At 42.9% G+C, this 22,790-nt stretch overlaps 1 protein-coding gene across 3 annotated transcripts; it reads left to right on the forward strand.

Moving 5' to 3' along the window:
- The first annotated feature begins 308 nt into the window (after nt 1–308).
- SP5 (Sp5 transcription factor) lies at nt 309–9,589 on the forward strand. Of its 3 annotated transcripts, none has more exons than XM_074337840.1 (2): nt 309–429; nt 3,424–9,589. In XM_074337840.1, exon 2 carries the CDS (start codon nt 3,601–3,603, stop codon nt 4,564–4,566), a length of 966 nt encoding a protein of 321 aa, XP_074193941.1. In that variant the 5' UTR covers nt 309–429; nt 3,424–3,600; the 3' UTR covers nt 4,567–9,589. The 3 variants fall into 3 exon arrangements, with proteins under 3 accessions (XP_074193941.1, XP_019583053.2, XP_074193933.1); XM_019727494.2 differs by lacking the exon at nt 309–429 and adding an exon at nt 2,332–2,715; XM_074337832.1 differs by lacking the exon at nt 309–429 and adding an exon at nt 2,777–3,229.
- The last annotated feature ends 13,201 nt before the right edge of the window (nt 9,590–22,790 follow it).

Raw genomic sequence — 22,790 nt, forward strand, 5'->3', positions numbered from 1 at the left:
GCTCTTAACCACTAAGCCACCACTCTCTTTCGCCCTGCTGGCAACTGGTGGTGGTTTAATTGACCAATGGGGGGCGGGCATTTTGGAGGAAAAGTTCTCTCCTATAACACCATGGAAATGTGAATTGGCCATTCTTGCCTTTTTGTTAAAATAGAGAACAGAATGGGCAAATGAGAATGCCTTCCAGCCCGCTTGGCCCAACCTCCCGGGGACTGGGGGCGGGGGTGTAGGGGAGGGGGGCTGTCGAAGAACTCAAAGGAGTGCAAGAGGAAACACGCTAAGGGACCAGACCTGCTTGGAAAGTGAGGACAGGTGCCGGCGCGGGTGTGCACCACGGGACTCCCTGGCTTCTGACTTGCATCCGGAAAAGGGCTCCTTCAGGTCCCAGGCTTCGCGAGGAGGCGACCCCTGGACGGGGCGTAGAGAAGGGTAGGTCTGCCCGGCCTCAGAGCAAAACACTAAGTACCCTCCCCTTCCCCCGCTCCCAGAGCACCCAGATCTCATCTTCAGGAGCCAGATCGCCTCGCTGAGTGCGGTCACTGCTTGGCGTTCCCAGGTGACACCTTGTTGGGGAGAAGGGGGCGTGCGATGACGGGGCGTGCGAAGTGCTCATAGTATTTGGGCCCATGCGGCCCATTCTCAAGCAAGATGTTTCCATTTCACTGACGGGCCCTGGGCATGGGGAAATGTGGGCCTGATGGCAAAGTGCCCCGACCACTTAGGGAATGCAGAGGGCACAGCCCAGACTCTGAAAGAGAAGCCCACTGGAGTTAGGTCACGCAGTCCCTTTTCGCGTCAGTCCCGGCCGCGGTGCTGTCCCCGGGAGAACAACGCGCAGGAAGGCGGAGCGCGAGACGGCTCCGAGGATCCTTGTACTGCCGACGTCCTCCGAGAGAGGAGACCAGGTCTGCGGGGAGGCCGGACCTAGAGCCGGGTGGCTCAAGCCCAGGTGGCCCGAGAGCCTCGGCTGCGGGCGGGAAGCCTCAGCAGCTGTTCCTGGCCCTCAACCCCCTCCTGTGCAGTGGGTACCCGGCGGCTCCCCGTCTGCCTCTTCCACCTTCCCCTCCCCACGCCCCCAGGGGAGGTGATCCCGGTGTCCGCCCAGCTCCCCGCACTGGACTCGCCTTGCGCCCTGGGCCGGAGGGAGGCAGGTGGTTGACTTCCCTCCTTGACCCGGCATGGCAGGAGACCGAAGGTTTAGGGGAGGAAACCACCCCGGTGAGCTTTTCCCTAACGCGGAGAAAGCACGCACCGCGCCTGAAGAACTTTTCTTTCCAAAAGTGATGGGCACAACACTTTTTATTGACTTTTCTTTCCGATTAGAGGACTGTTTGTCCTGGTACGTACTATTGTAGTTTGTTCCACAATAACAAAAGGCTTCGTCCGCCGCCCCTTACTGTTTTTCGAGAAGTTCCCAGGTAGGTCTGTGCGGCTTGCAAGAACGCGCACTCGCCTGGCGGGGCTCCTGGGGAGAAATTGCTGGCATCGCAGGGTACTTTCGGTGGGGCCTAACAGCGGTCAGCTGCCTGCCCGGCCCTCCACAGCGTCCAGGGCTGTCTGTGGGTTTGCAGAGAGAAGAGAGAGATACCATTTCTTCCCTTGGGTGTATATTCTGGATTGCTCTGGTTGTCTGTCCTGCAACGCTTAGCTTGGCGGGTAAACGCCGCAAGGTTGTTTTTCCCAGGCTCACTATTTGCAAAAGTTATGGCCAGAGAAAACTTCCAGGTCGCCAGCAAGGATGTCACAAGAGAGCTCCAGTCGCTTGTCAGGCGGGTGGCCCTGAAGGATGGGCACCGCCCGCCGCCGTCCTGGGCGGCCGCCCGGCCCCGCCCCAGGTCACAGTCCAGCCGGTGGCTCCACCACCACAAGCAGGGGGGCACGCGGCGGGCGGGGCGAGCTGCGTCCCACGCCCCGCCCCGGGAATTCCCTCCGGTCAGCGGTGTGCGCGAGCCAGTGCGTGTGCTGTTCCGGCGCGGTGTGTGTAAGTACGGGGGAGAGGAGAATTACCCTCATCCCCGTCTCAAAGTCCCGCGCTTAGAAGCCGAAGGCAGATTTCTCTGGAGATAACAAAGGCACTTTGTCACTTTGGGCGCTGCCTCGGTGCAAATCTTTAATTGCAAGGGAGTTGGGGGAAGGGGACTATAGTGTCTCAAGCAACCCTAACGCGGGTCTCCAGGCGGCAAGGCCCCCTTTGATCAGGAAAATCCAATTATTTGTGTATATACATTTCCCACATAGTGATTACTTCATTAATTGTCCCGCCTTTATCTCCTCCCTTCCCATCCCCCCTAATAATCAGTTCTTTTATCCAGACCAACAAACACACCATAGGAGCTTTGTGGATTCAAAGGATTTGCTTTCGCTTCTGAAAGAGCCGCTATTCTTTGATGATTGGGTAGCGGCAAACTTCAAAGCCATAAATCTTCCCTCTGACTGGCTGGCGGCCCAGCAAAGTCCTTATCAAATTCTTGGAGGTGATCCTGAAGCGCTCAGACCGCGAGCAGGGCAAGCGAGCCGGGGACCGCAAGGGGCGCGGGCGGGGAGGGCCCAAGCACGCAGAGCGGGCGCCGGCGAGGGACTCTGAGCGCCTGTTCGTCCTCACCTTCGGGTCTCCATGCCTCGGCTGCGCCCTGCTCGGCAGCCAACGACCCTCAATCTGTAGCCATGGCCGCCGTAGCGGTCCTCCGGAACGACTCGCTGCAGGCCTTCCTCCAGGTCAGGGGTGGGCTTGGAAGGGACGAGGGAAAGGTGGGAAGGATCGTGTCTCGATCTTTCCCGGTACTCTGTGCACCCAAGGGCAGCCCCGCTTGGTGGATGCCTCAGGAGTCAGACCTAGGGGTACCCACGCCAACTTCACCCCTAATCTTGGTGTCAAGAATGCGGCCTTTGGGGGAGGGACGCGCGTTACTGGGGCTGTTTCAGAGGTGCCCGTCTGGCTTAGAACACGGCTAGAGCTTACTCTGCTGGGCCCTCCTGCTGATTTCAGCCTTGGGCGGGCGGGGGAGTAGCGCGAGTGCAGCATGGAAACAGAGCTTAAAAGATGAGAGAGAGGGCGGATAGGCAGCCGGGCTGTGGGTGTTTCCAGGCCCTCTCAGACGGCAGAGCCTGGAGTCAACGGTCGCATCCCTCTCCCCTCCCACTCTGTGCCTGCTTCCTCTAAGGCTGGGTGGCGTCTCTTTCAACCAAATACCGTAGTTAAACAGGAAGCGCTCGTGCGCTCCGCGTGCAGGTAGCGCAGGCACCAAAAGTTTCCCGGGACTGGTGGGTGCGTGCGTGGGCTGCGGTGGCGGGGAGGGGCAGCCGGGACGGGGGAGGGGCGGCGGTATAATAGCGGGCGTGGGGGTAGAAGGCCGGTGGGGAGACCGCGCTAGGAGCGCTAACCTTTTGCCTCTTCTCCGCCCTACCCCGCCGCCGCCCATGCAGGACCGCACCCCCAGCGCCTCCCCGGACCTGGGCAAGCACTCGCCTCTGGCGCTGCTTGCCGCCACCTGTAGCCGTATCGGCCAGCCGGGCACGACGGCGCCCCCGGACTTCCTGCAGGTGCCCTACGACCCCGCGCTGGGCTCGCCCTCCAGGCTCTTTCACCCGTGGACCGCAGACATGCCGGCGCACTCACCAGGCGCGTTGCCGCCCCCACACCCCAGCCTGGGGCTGACGCCGCAGAAAACGCACCTGCAGCCGTCCTTTGGGGCGGCGCACGAGCTGCCGCTCACCCCCCCTGCAGACCCCTCGTACCCTTACGAATTCTCACCGGTCAAGATGCTGCCCTCGAGCATGGCAGCGCTGCCGGCCAGCTGCGCGCCTGCCTATGTGCCCTACGCGGCTCAGGCCGCGCTGCCGCCGGGCTACTCCAATTTGCTGCCCCCGCCGCCACCTCCGCCGCCGCCCACGTGCCGCCAGCTGTCCCCCAATCCGGCCCCAGACGACCTCCCATGGTGGAGTATCCCGCAGGCGAGCACCGGTCCGGGGACCTCCGGGGTTCCGGGGGGCAGCCTATCCGGCGCTTGTGCCGGGGGTGCTCACGCTCCCCGCTTCCCTGCCTCAGCTGCCGCTGCTGCCGCCGCCGCCGCTGCCCTACAGCGGGGCCTGGTGTTAGGCCCGTCGGACTTTGCGCAGTACCAGAGCCAGATCGCGGCGCTGCTGCAGACCAAGGCCCCCCTGGCGGCCACGGCCAGGAGGTGCCGCCGCTGCCGCTGCCCCAACTGCCAGGCGGCGGGCGGCGCCCCTGAGGCAGAGCCGGGCAAGAAAAAGCAGCACGTGTGCCACGTGCCGGGCTGCGGCAAGGTGTACGGCAAGACGTCGCACCTGAAGGCGCACCTGCGCTGGCACACGGGCGAGCGGCCCTTCGTGTGCAACTGGCTCTTCTGCGGTAAGAGCTTCACGCGCTCGGATGAGCTGCAGCGGCACCTGCGGACTCACACCGGCGAGAAGCGCTTCTCCTGCCCAGAGTGCGGCAAGCGCTTTATGCGCAGCGACCACCTCGCCAAGCATGTCAAGACGCACCAGAATAAGAAGCTCAAAGTTGCTGAGGCCGGGGTCAAGCGGGAGGACGCGCGGGACCTGTGAGCCCACCCAGGGGAGATGAGGTTTCTGCAGCCTCAGACTCTCTTCCCAGCACCTCTTCGGGGAGATTCCAGAGGCCTATGAGCAGCTGGCTTGGGGGGAAACCCAACACTGGCGTTTGCCCCTATCTGCTGCCCGCCCCCGCCCCAAAGTGATGCCAGGTCCCCAGCTTCCCTGGCATCACCCGCGGGACAGGGACTCTGTGCCCAGAAGGAGCAAGGGAAATAGGGTTGGGAGCTCTGCGTAACACAAGCGCGGTTTCAAGCTCTGAACCATTCTGGCCATCTGGGAGACCTACAGTTTTGGGGGACCACCCTGAGCTGATCTTGTATATAGGAAACGCTGCTGGATTAAAGCGGAAGGACCTTGGGAGAGTTGAAATAGTGCTGGGTGTTTTGCTAGGACAGGGCCGGGCTTTGTACAGGTTATTTAATAGCTTTGTTAAAAAATAATTATAATATTAATAAAAATGTTCCTTTTGTCCTCAGCTCCTTGCAGAGCTACAGCATGACATGTCTCTGTAAAACAATCAGCAGTTGCAGCGAGAAAATAAATACGTTAACTCCGGGGTCACCTCGGGAAGACCCCGCTGAGCCGGTCTCATTTGATCTTTTCTTCTTGCGGGAGGCTTTACAAAGCGGTCAGGTTTCACTGGGAATTTGGAAGTTTCTGAGGCTGCCTGGGTCGGAGGCTTCTTTGGTTTGGAAGGTTCTGGATAACTGTGTTGGTTGCATGGATGGAAGAAGTAGGTAGGGCAGGGTCAGTTTTATGATAAAGAGGATAGCGCAAGATTTTCCGGTCACACCCTAAGTTTCTTATGCAGCCTTAGGATTGACCAGAGACTGTTGGGCTTCTCTTAAAAGTTTGATACTTGCTGCACATACAATACATGCTCTTTTTATCTGGTGAATTCCATGTAGCTTTCCATTTGTTGGTACTCTCAGGACAGAGGTCACAATCGAGCTTGCTGTCTCTCCTGACAGCCGGCTATTTTGGTGTGTCTGGAAACGTCTTAACAACTCTAGGATTTGTTCACAGATGAGATTTTGGAGTTACCAGAAAAACTGGGGGGCCCTGGTTCAGGTTGTTCTCTGCCCAGGAAAGAAGCATCACTCTTGTATTTCAGACTCGTCATAATATACAACTTTGTCTTGTTTTCTTCTTAAGCATTTTGTTTTGGAAATCATAACAGTCTTCTTTAATAATAGCCACTTAGAGATTTCTGACTAGGCCTGGAAGTTGAGTTCCATTTTGTATGTTGGGATTTTACTTTTTTAATCATTGAAATAGATTAAGATTTTCTCAGGGAGGGGCCAGAAATACTCATATCTAGGTTTCTTGCCTGACTCTAAAATTTGAAGTTTTAAAGTTTACAAGTTTTTTTTTTTTTTTAAGTGTCTCAACTTAGCTGGCTTCTTGATGTTTTCTAACATTTGAGTTTTTAAACCTGAAATTGAAACCTTAATCTTCTGACTTAGAATTAGCAAAGAACAGAAAACTTTCTAAATTTTGTTAATACGTTAAGCTAGCACCATTAATGCCAAATTTCAGTGAAACTGAATAATCTTTTCATAGTAATACAGTGTATATAAATTGATAAGTTTTCACAGTTTACAAACTGCTATCACCTTGCCTTTTGTTTAAAGTCAAAGTAAAGGGTAAATTCTTAAAATCTGTGAGTGTTGTGCTTGACATGTACTGTATTAAGTAAAACACAAAAACATCAACATAATTGAGATTAAAATTACCTTTAGACTCCTAAGAAATAGCATTTGTACTCCATTAACTTGGGACAAGGTAGTAAATGAATATTAGAATCATTGTGGAAATAAGTCTTAGAACCATTTACTCTCATTAGAGATTTTGAAACTGTTTAATGACAAATTTGAATGTGGGTTTTCAGGGTTCTTTACCTGGGAAGAGAAGTTTGGGTTAGCTAAATTTTCAAGTGTGTAGCAGTTTTGCAAGTTATAAGAATAAGAAAGTTGCTAGACAGTAACATTAATATACATCTAAATGTGTAATCTTAATGTAAATCAAGATTATTGAGAATGATTTCTATGAAGAGCTACAGAAACTCTCACATCTGAATCCATGCCCTAGGATCAACTTCAGAGGCAGAAGAGGTGTTTTGGCAGGTGACAGGGAAAGAGGAATCCTTGTTAGAGTGAGAAGACCAAGGACATTCGACTCAGAAAAGTTGAAATGGTTCTTTCATGGGAAATTCATAGGAAATAGAATGCCCTTGGTAGAGAAAGAAAAATAGTAATTTTGAAATGAGTCTACTAGCTATTATTGACAGCTATGAACATTTAGTATCCAAACAGATGAAGTGTTGAAGATAGTTTCCTTATAATTTTAACTTTGCAGTTAAAAGAAAACATACATAAAATGTATTAAATTTAGTATTTAAACAGATGAAGTGTTGAAGATAATTTCCTTATAACTTTGTGGTTAAGAGAAAAACTAGATAAAATATATGGAATTTATCTAAAAATGCAATATATATAATTTTTAAAAGCAAAACATACCATAGTCATTCGATGACAAAATAACTTTCTTGTGTTTTCACTTAATTGAACCTGAAAATGTAAAAAATGGGGTAAAAGAACAGTCCCTAGACTAACTTTGGATAGCTGAGAGACTATTCCTTATTGTACCACTGCAAAACTGTGTTCCCATTACTTTAGAAAAAAAGTTTATCCCATTATCCAGGTGGAAGCCAAGAAGCCACAATGAACCAAGTGTAGGAAAGTATTTCATGTTTATACTGAAAAATAAACTAATAAATGTTCAGAAATACAAGTTTGACAATGCAGACATGTATTAGATTTTATAAGCTGTTAAAATTTGAACTGCTGCTGCATGCTTTGTCTCATAAAACTGCAACCAGAGTATCATTTAGGACTTTCAAAATTATTTTTCAATAAATCAATATGCAAGAAATAATATGCATAAATGATGGATTTAAGGAAATTTAGCAGACAAATTAATGAAATTCAAATTAAAAGAAGTTCAGAAGCAAATTACTATTAAATGTATACTAAAATTTACTTTTTATTTGGAGTTTTGCTGACATCAAAAAAGACAGTTTAATCCACCAACTGTATTCAATGCTTTATTTAAAGACCCCAGCACCCAATTCAATTAAGTTTTAAAAACTAATTGAAGAAAATGTTACCGATGGTCTCATGTCAATAGACATTTTATATTTATTAAAGCAATTGTTTTAACATGCGAATACAGTGTAGTGTCATTTTAGAAAATTCTAAAATTAGTGATATGATTATTTCAAATTTAACTATTGATAAATGAACCATTTTAACCAAGAACTTAGAAACATGGAGAAATTGAGTTATCAGTAATTTAGGTAATTTGGAATTGTATGTTTCTGAATTTATCAACACTCCATAGTGTTCTGCTTTTCTCAAGGGAAAATTGTGCAAATTTACCTTTCAGGGACCACTAATTTGCATTAGGTTCAGTAATGAATGAAAGTACACTGTTAAAGAAAATATCACTGTATGAGTCACCACTGTGTTAGTCTTTTCTAGTTTCGGTCAGAGTTTAAATCTTATAACTATATTGTGTATATTGCTACAAATTTTTTTGCGGTGAGTCAATCAAACAATACATACCAATTAAAAAAATCTTGAAGAGCATGCTTTTTGCAGAAATGTATTTGAAACACTATTTGTAGAAAAGGCAGTTTTTTGCTACAATTTGCACCACTATTCTAATATTGTGGGTTTTTAAGTAATCAGCACCTTCAGTGTTTCTCATTTTGATTCTGCTGTGAGTTTCACAGAATGTTACCATAGAGGTGGCTATGACTTCCAATTCTTGTAAACACCTAGTCAATTGTTTACGGCTCTAAAGTTGCAAACCACTTTTTTTTGCTTGCATTAGCTCATCATTAAATACTGACCAATTGAGGTAAAATGACAATATCTCACTGGGAAATGGTCTGTTGTGGAATCAGATTCAACACTCAAGCTTCGTTTTATAGTAAATGTAATTATGGTTTACTAACATCCCAAATTGAACACCAATCAAAACAAGTCATATTAATGTTCTATTACATATCATTACCTTCCTCTGGTTTACATGATGGGGGGGGGGACTTCAAAAATGTATGAGACCGAGGGCAGCTTTGAAATGAGTATATGTGCCAACATAGTTTCATAAATTAGGAGAAAAAATCTAGATAGATGTATGTTGGTAATGAGATACATATTTAATTACCAAAAGGACATGTTTCATTATTGGGTCACTAGAATGGTAAACTGATTAAAGTAGTATTCAATATATGTGAACAGTACATTTTTCTCTGGTACTGTTCAAACTCAACACATTTTTGCATAAATATTGTGTCAGTTGCTCCTCCCTTGATTGTATTTAAAGAATCTGCAGTGTTTCAAATTAATTTATGGACATTGTAAAATAACTGACATAATGTTCCGTACTATAGCAAATATGTGATATCATTCAACAAAAACGTAATGAAACAGCTATGGACCATCACAACTTTTTTTGATAGTTTCACAATTTTTTTTACTATTACAGCTCACTACCAATTGAAGATTTGAATGTGATGATTGATATACTCTACATTTTCATGCTGACATTTTGATGACTTCCCTTTCAAATATTTATATAGGTTTCCTTCCATGTCTCTAGTAATTATGATGAAGTATAATCCCCAGTGGGGTATTTGACACAATTCATAATTCAGTCCATGCATGTGAACTGCAGTAGTTTCTTCCCAATACATAATAAACTATATTAACTTATATATTTTGGTTGTCTACCTAATATCAAAATTCAATTTAGGAGAGATAATCCAGTTTCTAATTTGATATATGGAAAATGTGCAGCTTTCATTTTTCAAAAAGTTTTTTCAGCATTGTGGAGATTCAATCCGCCTATTATAAAATGAAAGTTTGTTTTACAGCAAAACTATTCATCTAATTGTTTTTCATTACCTGTCAAACTTATGACATCAAAAATATACTAAAATTTTCTAAGGCAGTTTCAAGATGTCACCTGATTTTTAAATATAAAGTTAAATTGTTCAGTCATATGGATGCTTTCTAATGATTTTGTGTTTAGCATAATCTAAAACATAGATGGAAAACATCTGGCCCTCAGCTTAGTTTCATCCAATTCACAAGGCAAGTATCAAAGCTAAATCTTCATTTATGCTTATGGTTGGGAAAATGTGTCCTAATTTGAAAAGTATTTGGTGGCAATTTCCTAAAACTCTATGTAAGGTAGCATGAAAGCTTGTTTCTTTTCTGTCTTTGTGAGTTTTATTCTTATATTCTACATACTGTTTTCTTGTTCCACTGTCTCTTGTGGATGTCACATGTCCTTTGCATACCCATGTTCATCTCTATGATGGATATTTTCTTATGTCTTTTCTTGGTGTGTTTATGCCCATTATTTGATTTTGCTCCCTATTATGCAAAATATGATAGAGGATTACAGTTTGAGATAATCCCAGGTTGGATGGATTTTAGTTAATAAAAAGCATACAAAACAAAGTAGATTACCTAAGTCTGTAAGCACAGTCCTTTATTGAACTGAAGTTTTCATGAAGGGGAAGTGAACTAAGAGCTATGAGCATTTAGCTATTTATATTCCTCCTTGAGGTTATTATAGTGGATGAAGATTTATTTTTCTCTCAAAGCCTTTCTTCTCCTCTGTTTGATCCTTGATGAGGTCCATGTTATCTCTCCATGGCACTGCAGACAACTGCCAAGAAGTCATTGTAACAAATTTTGTACTGAGCCTGGGTTTGGAGTAGGAAGTTGCTACCGTGTTTCCCCAAAAATAAAACCTAGCCAAACAATCAGCTCTAATGCGTCTTTTGGAGCAAAACTTAGCATAAGATGCAGTATTATATTTATGCTATATTATGTTATATTGTATTATATTAATTATATGAGACCCGGTCTTAATTTTTGCTCCAAAAGACGCATTAGAGCTGATTGTCTGGCTTGGTCTTATTTTGGGGGAAACACAGTAAGTTCTTTCCTAAGGTGAAAGCACAGCTTCCATCAGTCATGATTCAAGCTTATCAATAGCAAGCCTGTGTGTCCTGAGCATCTAGTAGGTGGAAGCTGGGGGGCTATAGTTGTCTCCTTGCCTCTATAGCTGGGAGATTTAGAGGCAGGGAAAAGGGAAACAGATCGTGGGAAATAACATGACCATGGGGAATAACAGACATTTGGAATATCCTGTGTAGATAGGCTATTCCTAAAGGGGTTGAAATAGAGCCATTGGTTAAAAAAGCTGAAGGGAAAGATTTGAGCACCTTCTGAAGTTGGAATGGACTCCTGGAGTGGAAGGTGCCTCCCTTAAACCAGGTTGGTTTGTTGTTTTTTAAATCAGTGGTGAGTACAAGTAGGGTGTAGGAGAGATATGGGCCTTGACTGAGGATATTTGGACTTGGATGGTCTTTATGGTCTCTTCCAAAGTTGAAATGCTTCAAATCTAAGTCTATAAATCAAAAAATTCAACTACATTTTATTATGGCTACTAACAATGCAACAGTAATATGAATATTCCTGGCATTTTGGCATCTGATTTCAGAAATCCAGTTTTTGAAAATATAGTTTGTTCTTAAATAGTTTAAGTATTAAAGAGGAGCAAAGGTAATTTGGAATAAATCAGCCTCTCTGCAAATACTATCAGAATTTAGTCACATGATCTTAATATTGGCTTTTGAAGATAGCACTTCTGGGTGTGTCAATCTTTGTAAGTGCTGTACTATTACGCACATCCTATTGCTATGTATGGAAATTTCATAATAAAATGACCAGGATGGAAAAGTATAGATAACTTTTCAATAATTAAATAGGCAGAATTACTTAGATTTACAAACTTTGGCCTAGTTAAATTTAAGGGAACCATTCTTTCCCCATATCCTCAGTCAAGTTGATATGTACAGTCAAGAATATGTGAGCTGCATACTTAATTTAGTACTTGTTCTTAGATATAGAAAACTAGGTACAACATAAAATTCAAAACATGTATACATAACTAAATGCAATCGACCAAATAATTATTTGATGTGTACAAGATATAAGGTACAACTATGAATACAATCCTTCAAAGAGCTGGCAGTCATAAAGGAGATAAGACATACACACGAATGAATGTCATGCAAGGCCTAACTAAAAAGCAACCAATGAAATTCCTATTAAAGCACAAAGGGAAGAGAAACTATTTTACGTCATAAAAATGGGTCTTCTACTTTCAAAAACAGCAACCCACAATCCATCCCTGCAGCGTTCAGAACTCCATTAGATTTTTCCCCAGAGCTGAGAGTTCAAGACAGTGTGGTCCCCACACCAGCAACATTAGCCTCACTTGGAAACTTGTTAGAAATGCAAATTCCTGGGTCCAATTCCAAGTTACTAAATCAGAAACTCTGGGAAGGGGGCTCAGCAATCTGTTTTAATAAGTCTTCCAGGTGATTGTGATACACACTAAAGTCTGAGAACCACTGGTTTAGGAAATTGCGTATTTAATCATGCGTAAGATAAACCTATGGAAAATAAGCAAATTCTAACCTAAAACATTTCTCACAAGTTACTCTGAGAAAATGCAGAATGGAGAGGCCGCTTGGCTGAAATCCTTCATCCAACTGAGACACTCAATTGAGAATATTCCAACTCCCAATGGGTAGACAGCAATAGTCTTAACAAGTGATTTTTATGTGCATGTTATATAATTATGAAGACAATTGTCCTTTTATAGTACTTAATACACCCAGACTACACATTTTTGAATCCTAAGTCATATTTTATGTTAGTGGAATTTTTCCCATAAAACGGAAAAATGACTTTCACCACATCTGTTTTCTTAAAAAGAATACTCAGCTAACTAAGCAGTCCGATTTTTTAGTGTCGTTGGACGATTAATAACTAATTATCTTAGGGCGTGTATAAACACCACTGCGAGTGAAAAATACATGTATACACCATGCAAAAATGCAATGATGACACTTCCAAATTGCAAGCACAGTTGCTTCAAGTCTCTGTTTTGCTAAAATAGCTTTTAAAAACTAACAGGGAAGAGCAGAGTCCTAAGGCTTCTCTATAGAGGCCAAAACTTAGGCGGTTGTACATATTTATCTAAACCCAGAATCTTCACTTCCTCTGGTTTACCATGGTCTTCATGAGCCCACCTTCTTCACCAAATCTTTCTTGCTCAAGGTACATCTCAGGGCTGTTTCTCAAACCAGAACACAATTTTGTAAAATTTCTTTGAAAAAGAGTTTATTTCTGATCATTGAAGTTATAGAAAGCTTCTGGGAATTACCAGCACCAGGGAAGCTTGTAACAGAAATGAGAATAGCTCCATAACTTTTTCCAGTGTATGGCCCTTCTGCCTCCAAGTCCAATCAATCATTGATTTGGGGTGTGTTAGGAGAACCCTTAGTCAATAACATGAAGCTAGATTGATACTGACTATAGCACAGTCCCAAGAAGTTCCCCAGGGAAGGAGATCTTTCAAGATCTCCCCTTGAAAGATCAAGGGAACTCTCTATGATCAGATAAACCTCCCCAACTAGAATTTTTAGAAATAGAATTTAATATGTTGGAGTTGGAAGAGATCTTAAAAACCATTCAGTCTGACCCTCTCATTTAACAGAAGAGAAAACTGAGGGCATGCTTGATCAATGAAGCCATCGTGATCCATGATGCATTAAAGAGTAAACACACTCAATAGACACCAGCAGTCTAGAAAAGGGAAGATGGTGGAGGGTCAGGAAGAGTGGGAGAAGATTCAGAGTGTAGCATGAAGAGAAACTATGGTTCCAAGATGCCAAAAGATTGGCTCTCCACTTTTTATATGCATGAAAATACCTAGGATGCTTATTTAAATGAAAACTCACTGGGTATGTTCCTAAACCAACTTCCTGGGTTGCCTACCAGCTGGTCTTTTATATAAGAGAGAAATAAACCATCTAGTTTAAGCCATTGTGATTTGGTGTCTGTTACAGTAACTTAGCCAATATCCTAACTGATAAATCACACAATGCTTCTAGAGGCAGTTATTAGCAGTGCTCCTGCTGAGTCTTCCTGTGGCAGCCGTGAATTACATCCCTTTAAAAGATGTTACATGGTGCCACCTTTCCACCTCCTCCTAGGCTGTGTCTGTTGGAGTCCTCAAAATGAGTTTTCATCACCTAAAGGGTACCCTCGTAGGATGCAGCGATGGAAAACTCCATCTCTGCTTTCCAGCTTTGCCCATGCTCAGGTACCCAGAAGACATCATTCATTCAGGTACTCATTTATTTCAGTATTAATCGGTCCCTTCTCAAGGGGCAGTCCCCGTTTTAGGTACCTGAAATACCGCTGTACCTTTAGGTACCAGGAATACCACGGTGAACAAGACAGATAAGCTTCATGCTCTCAGGAGGCTGACATTCTAGTAGGGCAGTAAAAATACAATATAACCAAAATAAACAAGATAATTTCAGAGAATTCTCAAATAAAACAACAACCTGAAATTCATCTTCATTTGCCCAATAAGGTCACACAGGCAAACTGAGTATGAGCCACATTGCTGGATCTCTCATGGTCTCCGTGGTAACCAGCTTCAAAGATGGTCCCTTGTAATCCTTATCTCTTAACTGCCTCAGACTAAAGGAGACACATTATTTCCACCCACATTCTTTTAGTAAGAATTACTCCCATGAACACACCTAGATGCATGGGGGCTGGGAAATATAGAGAAGCGCATGGGTATTTGTTGAACACTAGCAGTGTTCTCCCAACATACTCATCATAAAAATTCAAATAAATTTTAAAAATAAAGTAGAAAATAAAAGGGCTACTTTATTCTCACCTCTCATAAGTTAACATCTTGGTTCATTCATTCAAAACAACACATTTTTAGCCATCTGCAGTGAGCCCAGCCCTGTCTTAGATGCCCAATGTGCTGGATATAGTTCATAACCACATGTGGCTTCCAGTTTGAGTGCGTGTCTCTTCCTGGATATGTAAACTGCCTCCACCACACATAGCTATGTGATTTCAGGCAATCATAACTCCCAAAGACTCAATTTCCTCATTTGCAAAATGAGTATAATAGTAGTACCTAATTTATAGGGTTGTTGTGGGGATTAATTTGATAATATAGATTAAATAACTTAGAACAAGCACTCAAAAAATCTGCTATCATTATATGAATAATACAATATATAAATCTGCTACTATTGCTATATGAATAATACAATATATAAATAGTATTACACTATAGTACTTATATGCATCTATTCTGTGGTTCACTTCTTGAACTATTTCAGTAAGGTTCATTTTTCCATTTTAAAACATAGAAGATGAAGTTAATCATTTTAATGGTATTCTATTGTCTGTATTTATCCTAATATATTTGGCCGAGAGATTGATGGACATGAGGGTCTATACATGGACATATGCAAATTTCTTAATGTAGTCATTTTTCTTGACAGTGGATTCAAAATTTAGTTATATTCTGAAAGGATTAATCATCCAGAAACAGAACTGTGTTTTAAATGGATCGATCTTTGCCCTTGATCACGTAATTTCACCTCTTTGCGCTCCAGTCTATCTGCGTGTTTAGTTAAATCACCCCTCTCTCTTTCCTAGAAATGTTAAAGCTTTCTAGAAAACACAGACAGAAACATAAACTTAGAACCAAAACCAACAGTTTTACTAGGTTTAAATGTAATGGTTCCAAATGTAATATTTGCAGCTCCTGGGTGGATGGAGCAGGACTAATTGCCTACCTTCTCACCTGGGTTTAGTTAAACAACTCCAAACACCTTCCCAGCTCAGGCTTTAAAATTCTGAGTTTCTGTACTGTCTTCATAAGGCCTGTTTATTTTCCTCTAGGGAGTATGTCCTTATTTAGATTTTCTTCCCTCTGTATACACTATAAAGCACCACTCTTGAGAAGATGCATACGAGTACGTTCCACTAAACACTTGTAGAGCACCCGTAAGTGTGCTCTCAACCCTACAGTTTATGCTGCCATATGCACAGTCTAAATTTGCGATATGAAAAATGTACTCCTTGAATACCAGTGATTTTATTAAACGGCCACAGATAAGATACTTAAGAGGAAAAATTCAACTACTATTTTGATTTCAGGGGATTTCAGTTCTGAGCTCCACACAGAGGCACAAAGACCTGTGTGATCATAGAAACGTCACTTCTCTGAGATCAGTTTCCCCATCTATATATGGGAGGGAGATGAAGGGGTTTCCAAATGTAATTCCTTAGAACCTGTGGTGACTGATGAGATGCCTCCTTGTGGATGGGGGCACTCTGCTTCTGTTTCATACCCTGAGCTTCTCTGATAACTACCAGCCAGCTGGATGATCCCTTCCACTTGTGTTATGATGCTGTACCTCACAAATTATAAGCATAACTTATGCCTCTCAGGGCCATTGGTTGATGTATGAGGTTTCAATAGACAGTGCTGAAAAAGGAAAATGGAAGAAAATGGTGGAGTGGGAGAAGCCACAGGGAGGAGTGGGAGAGAGACCACGAAGGATTGAGGAAGGAAGAAACAAGTTGGCCAGCCTAGTTATGTAACCCATATCCAGGTTTTGAGGGGAGTTTTCAGCTTAAAGGTTTATCCAAAGCCAAAGAGAGCTTGAACTTTGGTGAAGACCATGTCCTTGGAAGAGAAGCTGATGCGGTTCCAGTTTATAGGGGACCGCACTGCACAGTTAACACATCTGTTCTTATGGAAAAGGAGTTCAGACTCTTGGTCTGCTACCAATTAACATTAGGTTGGTGCAAAAGTAATTGCAGTTTAATAGGTTAAAAATAATTGCAAAAACCACAATTACTTTAGCACCAACCTCATAGCACAACTTTAGGTAAGACATGTAACTCTATGAGGATCAGTTTCTTTATCTGAAAACTGAAGGAATAGGACTGGATAATCTCTTGAGGTCAACGGGGTTGGCAACCATTGGGTTGGGCTCTTCACAGCATGGCTCTGTGATGGAATATCCTGGGGTGCAGCCAGACAGTGAGTGTTCTACGAGAGAAAGGTGGAAACTGCACAGCCTTTTCTAACCTCGCCTTAAAAGTCACATTTGTTGGTTCAAGAGAGTCACAAACGCTACCCTAGATTCAAGGGGAAGAAATTAGACTCACCTCTCAATGGGAGTGACAAAGTCCCTCTGCAGAAGTACACATGATATAGGAGATACTGTTGCAGCCATTTTTGGTAACTTACTTGCCGCTCCAGGCCACCCCCTTCCTGACATCCATCTACTCATTCATTCCTACATTATTGATTTTTCCTCTGCTTCCTTTCAAAACGAATTTGAGGATACTCAGTTGTAGTTAGAAGATGGATTGGTGGGCATGGAAAGCAAACAGAGGAAATTGGTTAATCTCAGCTGATAATCTCGTATAGATATTCATTCATTCCATAAGTATTTTATAAGGTTTAGCAATTGGTCACATACTGTGATCAGCTCAGGAGTAATGAGGTGAGCAAAATTAACACAGGTTCTGTTCTCATGAAGCTTAAACCCAGTTGGGGAGCCAGACATTTTAAAACAGTTCTACAAATGTATAGCAACAAGTGTGCTAATCTCATAAGTGCCATGTAGCAATGGTCAAGGAGCAACCCAGGAGCTTAGTCCCATCCAGGGAATTAGAGATTTCCCTGAAAAAAAAGTGACTTTTAAACTATTAACGCAGAGATGAGAAAAAGTCAGGTAACTAAACCAGGGTGTTGCAGAGCATGCTCCATGAACCACTGATGGTATAGATATATATTATTATTGTCCTTATTATGTATTTATTTTGTGCAATTTATGATAGGTGATAGTGGTTTTCCATTTTTGTTAGCAGACAAAGTTTCCTTGTTAAATCAATGTTTTTAAGTTTAGCAAAGTTGTCAACTTAAAAAAAAAAGGTGGTGGGGCGGCTGGATAGCTCAGCTGGTTAGAGCGCGGTACTCTTAGCGACAAGGTTGCCAGTTCGATCTCCACATGGGCCACTGTGAGCTGTTCTGTCTACAACTAGATTGAAATAACGACTTGACTTGGAGCTGATGGGTCCTGGAAAAGAACACTTAAATAAATAAAAGTTGTTTTTAAATGGTAAGTCAGATAATAGGGCAGACATTACACAAAAAAGCAAACATTGTATAGGTCATATGTGGGTACCTGAAGTTTAGTAGATACTGGACTTGGTGTGTTGAGGGAGGTGGGGAGGGAGCATCCTGAAGCTAAAGTTCTGAGGTGGGAGAGTGGAGGGTCCAAGAATCAGAAAGGTGGCCAATGTGGCTTGAGCAGAAGTGAGAGGGAACAGCTGGCAATGAGCCAGGAGAAGCCAGCAGGACCCTGATATCCAGGGAACTTAATTCAGAGCAGAAACCTCCAAAAATCAAAATGGGCAATTGCACTTTTTTCCCTTAAAAATTGTACCACAGGTTAGTACAAAAATCACTGGCATTTGAATAGTACATTTACAATAGAACAAATTTAGACTATATAGATAGCAGCAGTACTAACTTGCAGTGTCCGAGAGCTAATATTCCCATTGGAAATAGTGTTGTTTGATATGCTTTAATTGGAACATCATAGAAGAATTTGGGAAAGGGGAATGACAAAACCTAGTTTGTGAGGTTTCAAAAATTATTTTTATCAATGTAATTCATGCACTAAAAAATTGTATAAAAGAGCTAATAATAATAAGCAACATTTTGCTCTCCAACCTCTTTCCCACTCCCAGAGGCAACCACTTTAATACTTTTCTGTTTTTATTCTTCTGATACCCTTCTTATCTCCAAAGAAATATGCTCAAATCTCCATTTTTTGATTTATTAAGTTTGGAAATTATACTAGACACATCATAGGTGCTTGCTTAGATTTCTTCAAACTCATCTTTCTCCCAGTGTCTCAACCTGCCCTGCCCAGGGCATCCCAGTGGTGACTGCCTACATCTGCATTCCTGGAGTCACTGCGGGAGGCCATCAGGCCACATGCCCAGATCTGCCTTCCCCAGTGGCTACCTGTGGGGACAGAGGCAGGAGTACAGTTTCCAGGCTCTCGCCCTCATGTGGAAAGGTGCTCATTAGGGGTAGTAAATGGCCATCAACTGTGATTGGATGGCCATAAGCTATGGCTAGTTGGCCGTCAGCTGTAACCAGTGAGCCATTGGCAACTAATATAACTGCCGTGGCTACGCTAGCAGAAAATGGGGGCTAGCAAGAAGATGGTGGCTGGCAAGGGTGGAGTGTGGATTGCGGATTGCAGAGAGGCGGATGCAGTTAGCAAGTGAGGTTGGTTGGCAGAGACAAGTGGACGGCGGGTTGCGGATCATGTGGCTCCTGCTTCCTGTGTCTCAAACCCTGAGTCTACAGTGGTATGTCTCCCCTATCTATGGCTCCGTGGGTATTCCTTTCTGGCCTCACCATATCCTGCGTTCTTATGCGGGGAGCGGGACCAGAGACCCCGTGTGCCACCCTGCATGACACTACCACAGGGGTCAGGTGACATAACCTGGATGTGTGGGAGAGTTCATTCTTCAGGCAGCAAAGTTTGACCAATGGAAGAGAGGGAGATCGGGCAAAGAAATTAGAGGGAGACTGCAGACACATTTTCTCTTCCGTTCTCCCTCTGATGGATTGTTGCAGGCATGCAGCCTGTCCAAAGAGGTCCTCGTGACAGGGTGGTCACCAGCTCTGTTTATTCATGGCACTTTAGGAAGCAATGCCATTACAGGAAGTCATCACCTTGTGTTTGCTACCAGTCCTTCCCCGCCTGTCTTCCTTTTCCCCTAACTCTTGCAGAGCTGAGATGGTGCCTCCTGATAAAGCATTAGCCCCTAGCGTTGCCTCAGGCACTGTTTTCAGGCTAAGACAGATATTGCCAATATTAACTATTGACTTACAGCTGTGACTTAACATCATCACCCACATCTTTCTCCTGTATCCCTACAGTTAACTCATTGTTCTTTGTTCTATTATGCTTAAACTTTCAATTTTGTGCTTTATCCATTTATCCATTTTTTCAACCACCAGAGAGAGTATCTCTTGGCTCTGATATTTTGCAGGATGAAGATATTTGTATCCCTTCCCTTCCTTTCACTTCTCCACCCCTCTCACCTCCAAACCTCTACATCATACTCACATATCCTCAGGGTTGATAGCATTTATATTCTGCTCTGTAAATGTGATTACCTTGTTGTTTTCCCAAGTGCTGATTCTAAACTTGAAAATCGATATACAGTGCACATACTGTAATAATCCATTGAACAATAAATGTTATTGAGAGTTTGTTGTGTTTCAGTCACTGTTTTCTGGGCTCTAGGGATAAAACCATGAACAAAACAGAAAGAAATCCTTCCCATCATGGAGCTTCAATTTCAGGGGGAGACAAATGAATAAACAAGATCAATATGTAAAATGTATAATATGATGGATAGTAAAAAGAACTAAGCAGAAAATAAACCAAGGAAGGAAAATAGAGTCAAGCTGAGGAGTTGAAATTTCAGGGAAGGCTTCACTGAGAATGTAACCTTAAAGAAATGAGGGAGCAAGACAGGTAGTCATCTGGGCAAAGGGAACAACATTCCAGGCAAAGGGAAGAGCAAGTAAAGGCCCTAAGATAGGAGTGTGCTTGTTGTGTTTGAACAAGAGCAAGGAAGCTTGTGTGCCTGGAGCATATGGACTGAGAGAGAGATTTAGATGGGAATCAAGAAAGAGAAGTGACGGGGAGGTGGATCATGCAGGGCCATATATATCCTAGTAAGGATTTTGGCTTTCACTATAAGAGAGATGGGAAAACTTGAAAGGGTTTTGAGCAGTGGAGTGACAGGATCTAATGTACGTTTTAATAGGATCACTTTGGATATTGTGTTGAGAAGAGACTGGAGGAGGTAAGGGAGAAAACAGGAAAACTAGGAGATTATTGAAATAATCTAAGCAAGAGATGATGACTTGAAATAGGATTATAGCAGTTAAGGATATGAGACGTGGTCAGAATCTGGATATATTTTGAAACAACATGATTGGTGAATGGTTGGATGGGGGAGAAAAACTGGAATCAAGAATGACTGTCAGGTTTTCGACCTGAGCAACTGGAAGAATGGAGTTGTCACATAACAAGATGGGGAGCCTGTGGGAAGAGCAGGTTTTGAGTGGAAAGATCAGGGACTCAGCTTTAGCCAGTGTGAGTTGCTGTTTTAGTTATCTATTATATATATGGAGATTGCATCTCACAAGACTTAAATCAATCGAAAGTTCTTTGTCTCCCAAAGACACCAATGTTCAGTTGAAAACAGTGACCGCAGAATTAGTTTGGGCATACCACACAAATGAACACACTATTTTCTCATTCCCTTTATGGTCCCACGGAACTGAGTAAAGGTACAGTTACTGATTCACAGGTTGGAATTAAACTGTGCTGTGGGGAAATTTGAGAACAGATGTGCTGGCCTCTGTATTAGGGTTGCTAGGGCTGCCATAACAAAGCAGCAGAAACTCGGGGTCTTAAAACAAACAAAACAAGTATTCCCTCACAGTTCTGGAGACTAGCAGTCTGAAATCAAGGTGTTCTATGGAAGAATGTGTCTCATGACTCTCTCCTAGTTTCTGGTGGCAGTGGCAATCTTTGGCTTACCTTGGCTTATAGATTTATCACTCCCATTTCTTCCTCCATCTTCCCATGCCGTCTTCCCGGTGTGTGTGTGTGTGTGTGTGTGTGTGTGTGTGTGTGTGTGTATCCATGTCCATATTTCCTCCTTCTTCTAAGGACACCAGTCATATTGAATTTAGATCCCACCCTACGCCAGTCTGACCTCATTTTAACTTGATTACATCTACAATGACTCTACTTCCAAATAAGGTCACATCTCTGGTTCCAGGTGGACATGAATTTTGGGGAGAACACTATGTAACCCAGTAGAGCCCATTAGCACGTAGAGCTCATTCTGTTGGATTTTACCTATGATCACGCTTTGTAAATATTATCATGCAATACATTGAATTATGGCAACAGAAAAATGTTCACTCACTCTTAGGTATTTCAATTTGGAAAAATGAAGTTTCAAATCATTTTCTTGATTTCTATGAAGATTTTAATAAAACTGTAGAAAACGCAAAAGGTTGTTGATATCTTGTTCAAAAAAGCTAGGCTTTGCTCATCTATCTGCATATTCAGCAGAGTGCAAATGTAAATCTTGACAAATTCTATTCTGTCTATAAACCTGACAATAGCAGAGCTGCAAGTCAAAATGAAATTACATGTGACTGTACCCAGTTTTACTACTATACTACATAGAAGAAAAGAAGGAAGTCCTAAAGGCTGCAGGCACTTCAGAGAAATAGCATTTATGTTTATGTGCATATGTTGATCTCTACCATCCTGCTGTTGAAAATAATTTAACAAAGATTTCTAACAAAAATTAGAAATAACTTCATTAATTTTATTAGACACCATATAAAATCACATTTTTCTATTTAATGAAACTGAAATGGATAGCCAGCTGAAAAAAGAAAACCTAATTTGAAGCTAGCAAACATTTTTGTTTGTTTGTTTTTTTGTTTTCTAAGGAGGGCGCAGCTCACAGGGGCCCATGTGGGGATCGAACCGGCAACCTTGGTGTTATCAGTACCATGCTCTAACCAACTGAGCTAACCGGCCACCCCCATAGCAACCATTTTTTTTAAGAAGAGGTAGACACTATTTTACATTTTATAAGATGAAAGTTAACTGTAATTGAAATAAATATATTGTGATGATTAAGTAAAAGTTACTAACTTCATTAATGTACACACAATCTGAAAGAAATCACATAAAATTTTTATCTGTAACTTTTATCTAATGTATCTTTTAAAAATAGTCCCAGAAATCATTCCAGTTACACACACAAAAAAAATATTAGTGTTATTAACTTGATTTGCTGTTCAAATTTTTTTCTTTCTAGCTAGTAATATGGCCCTAAGGATGAATACTGAAGATAGCTAAAAAAGATTTGCTAATGTTTAAATGCATTTTAAAAGCCATTTTTAGCATTCAGTATATTTCACCAATCCACTATGTTCTCCTGGACTCTCCCCAAGAATGCTTTATAATCTTGACAATAGTCTGGGGATGGAGGAAGCTCTTTCAACAAAAACTGTCATCACTTTCATGCCCCCCCCCCGCCCCCATGATGTATCAAAACTGAAAACATTTCTATATGAGTCAAAAT

Source organism: Rhinolophus sinicus, linkage group LG01 (assembly GCF_036562045.2).
Source record: "Rhinolophus sinicus isolate RSC01 linkage group LG01, ASM3656204v1, whole genome shotgun sequence".
Taxonomy (NCBI): Eukaryota; Metazoa; Chordata; class Mammalia; order Chiroptera; family Rhinolophidae; genus Rhinolophus; species Rhinolophus sinicus.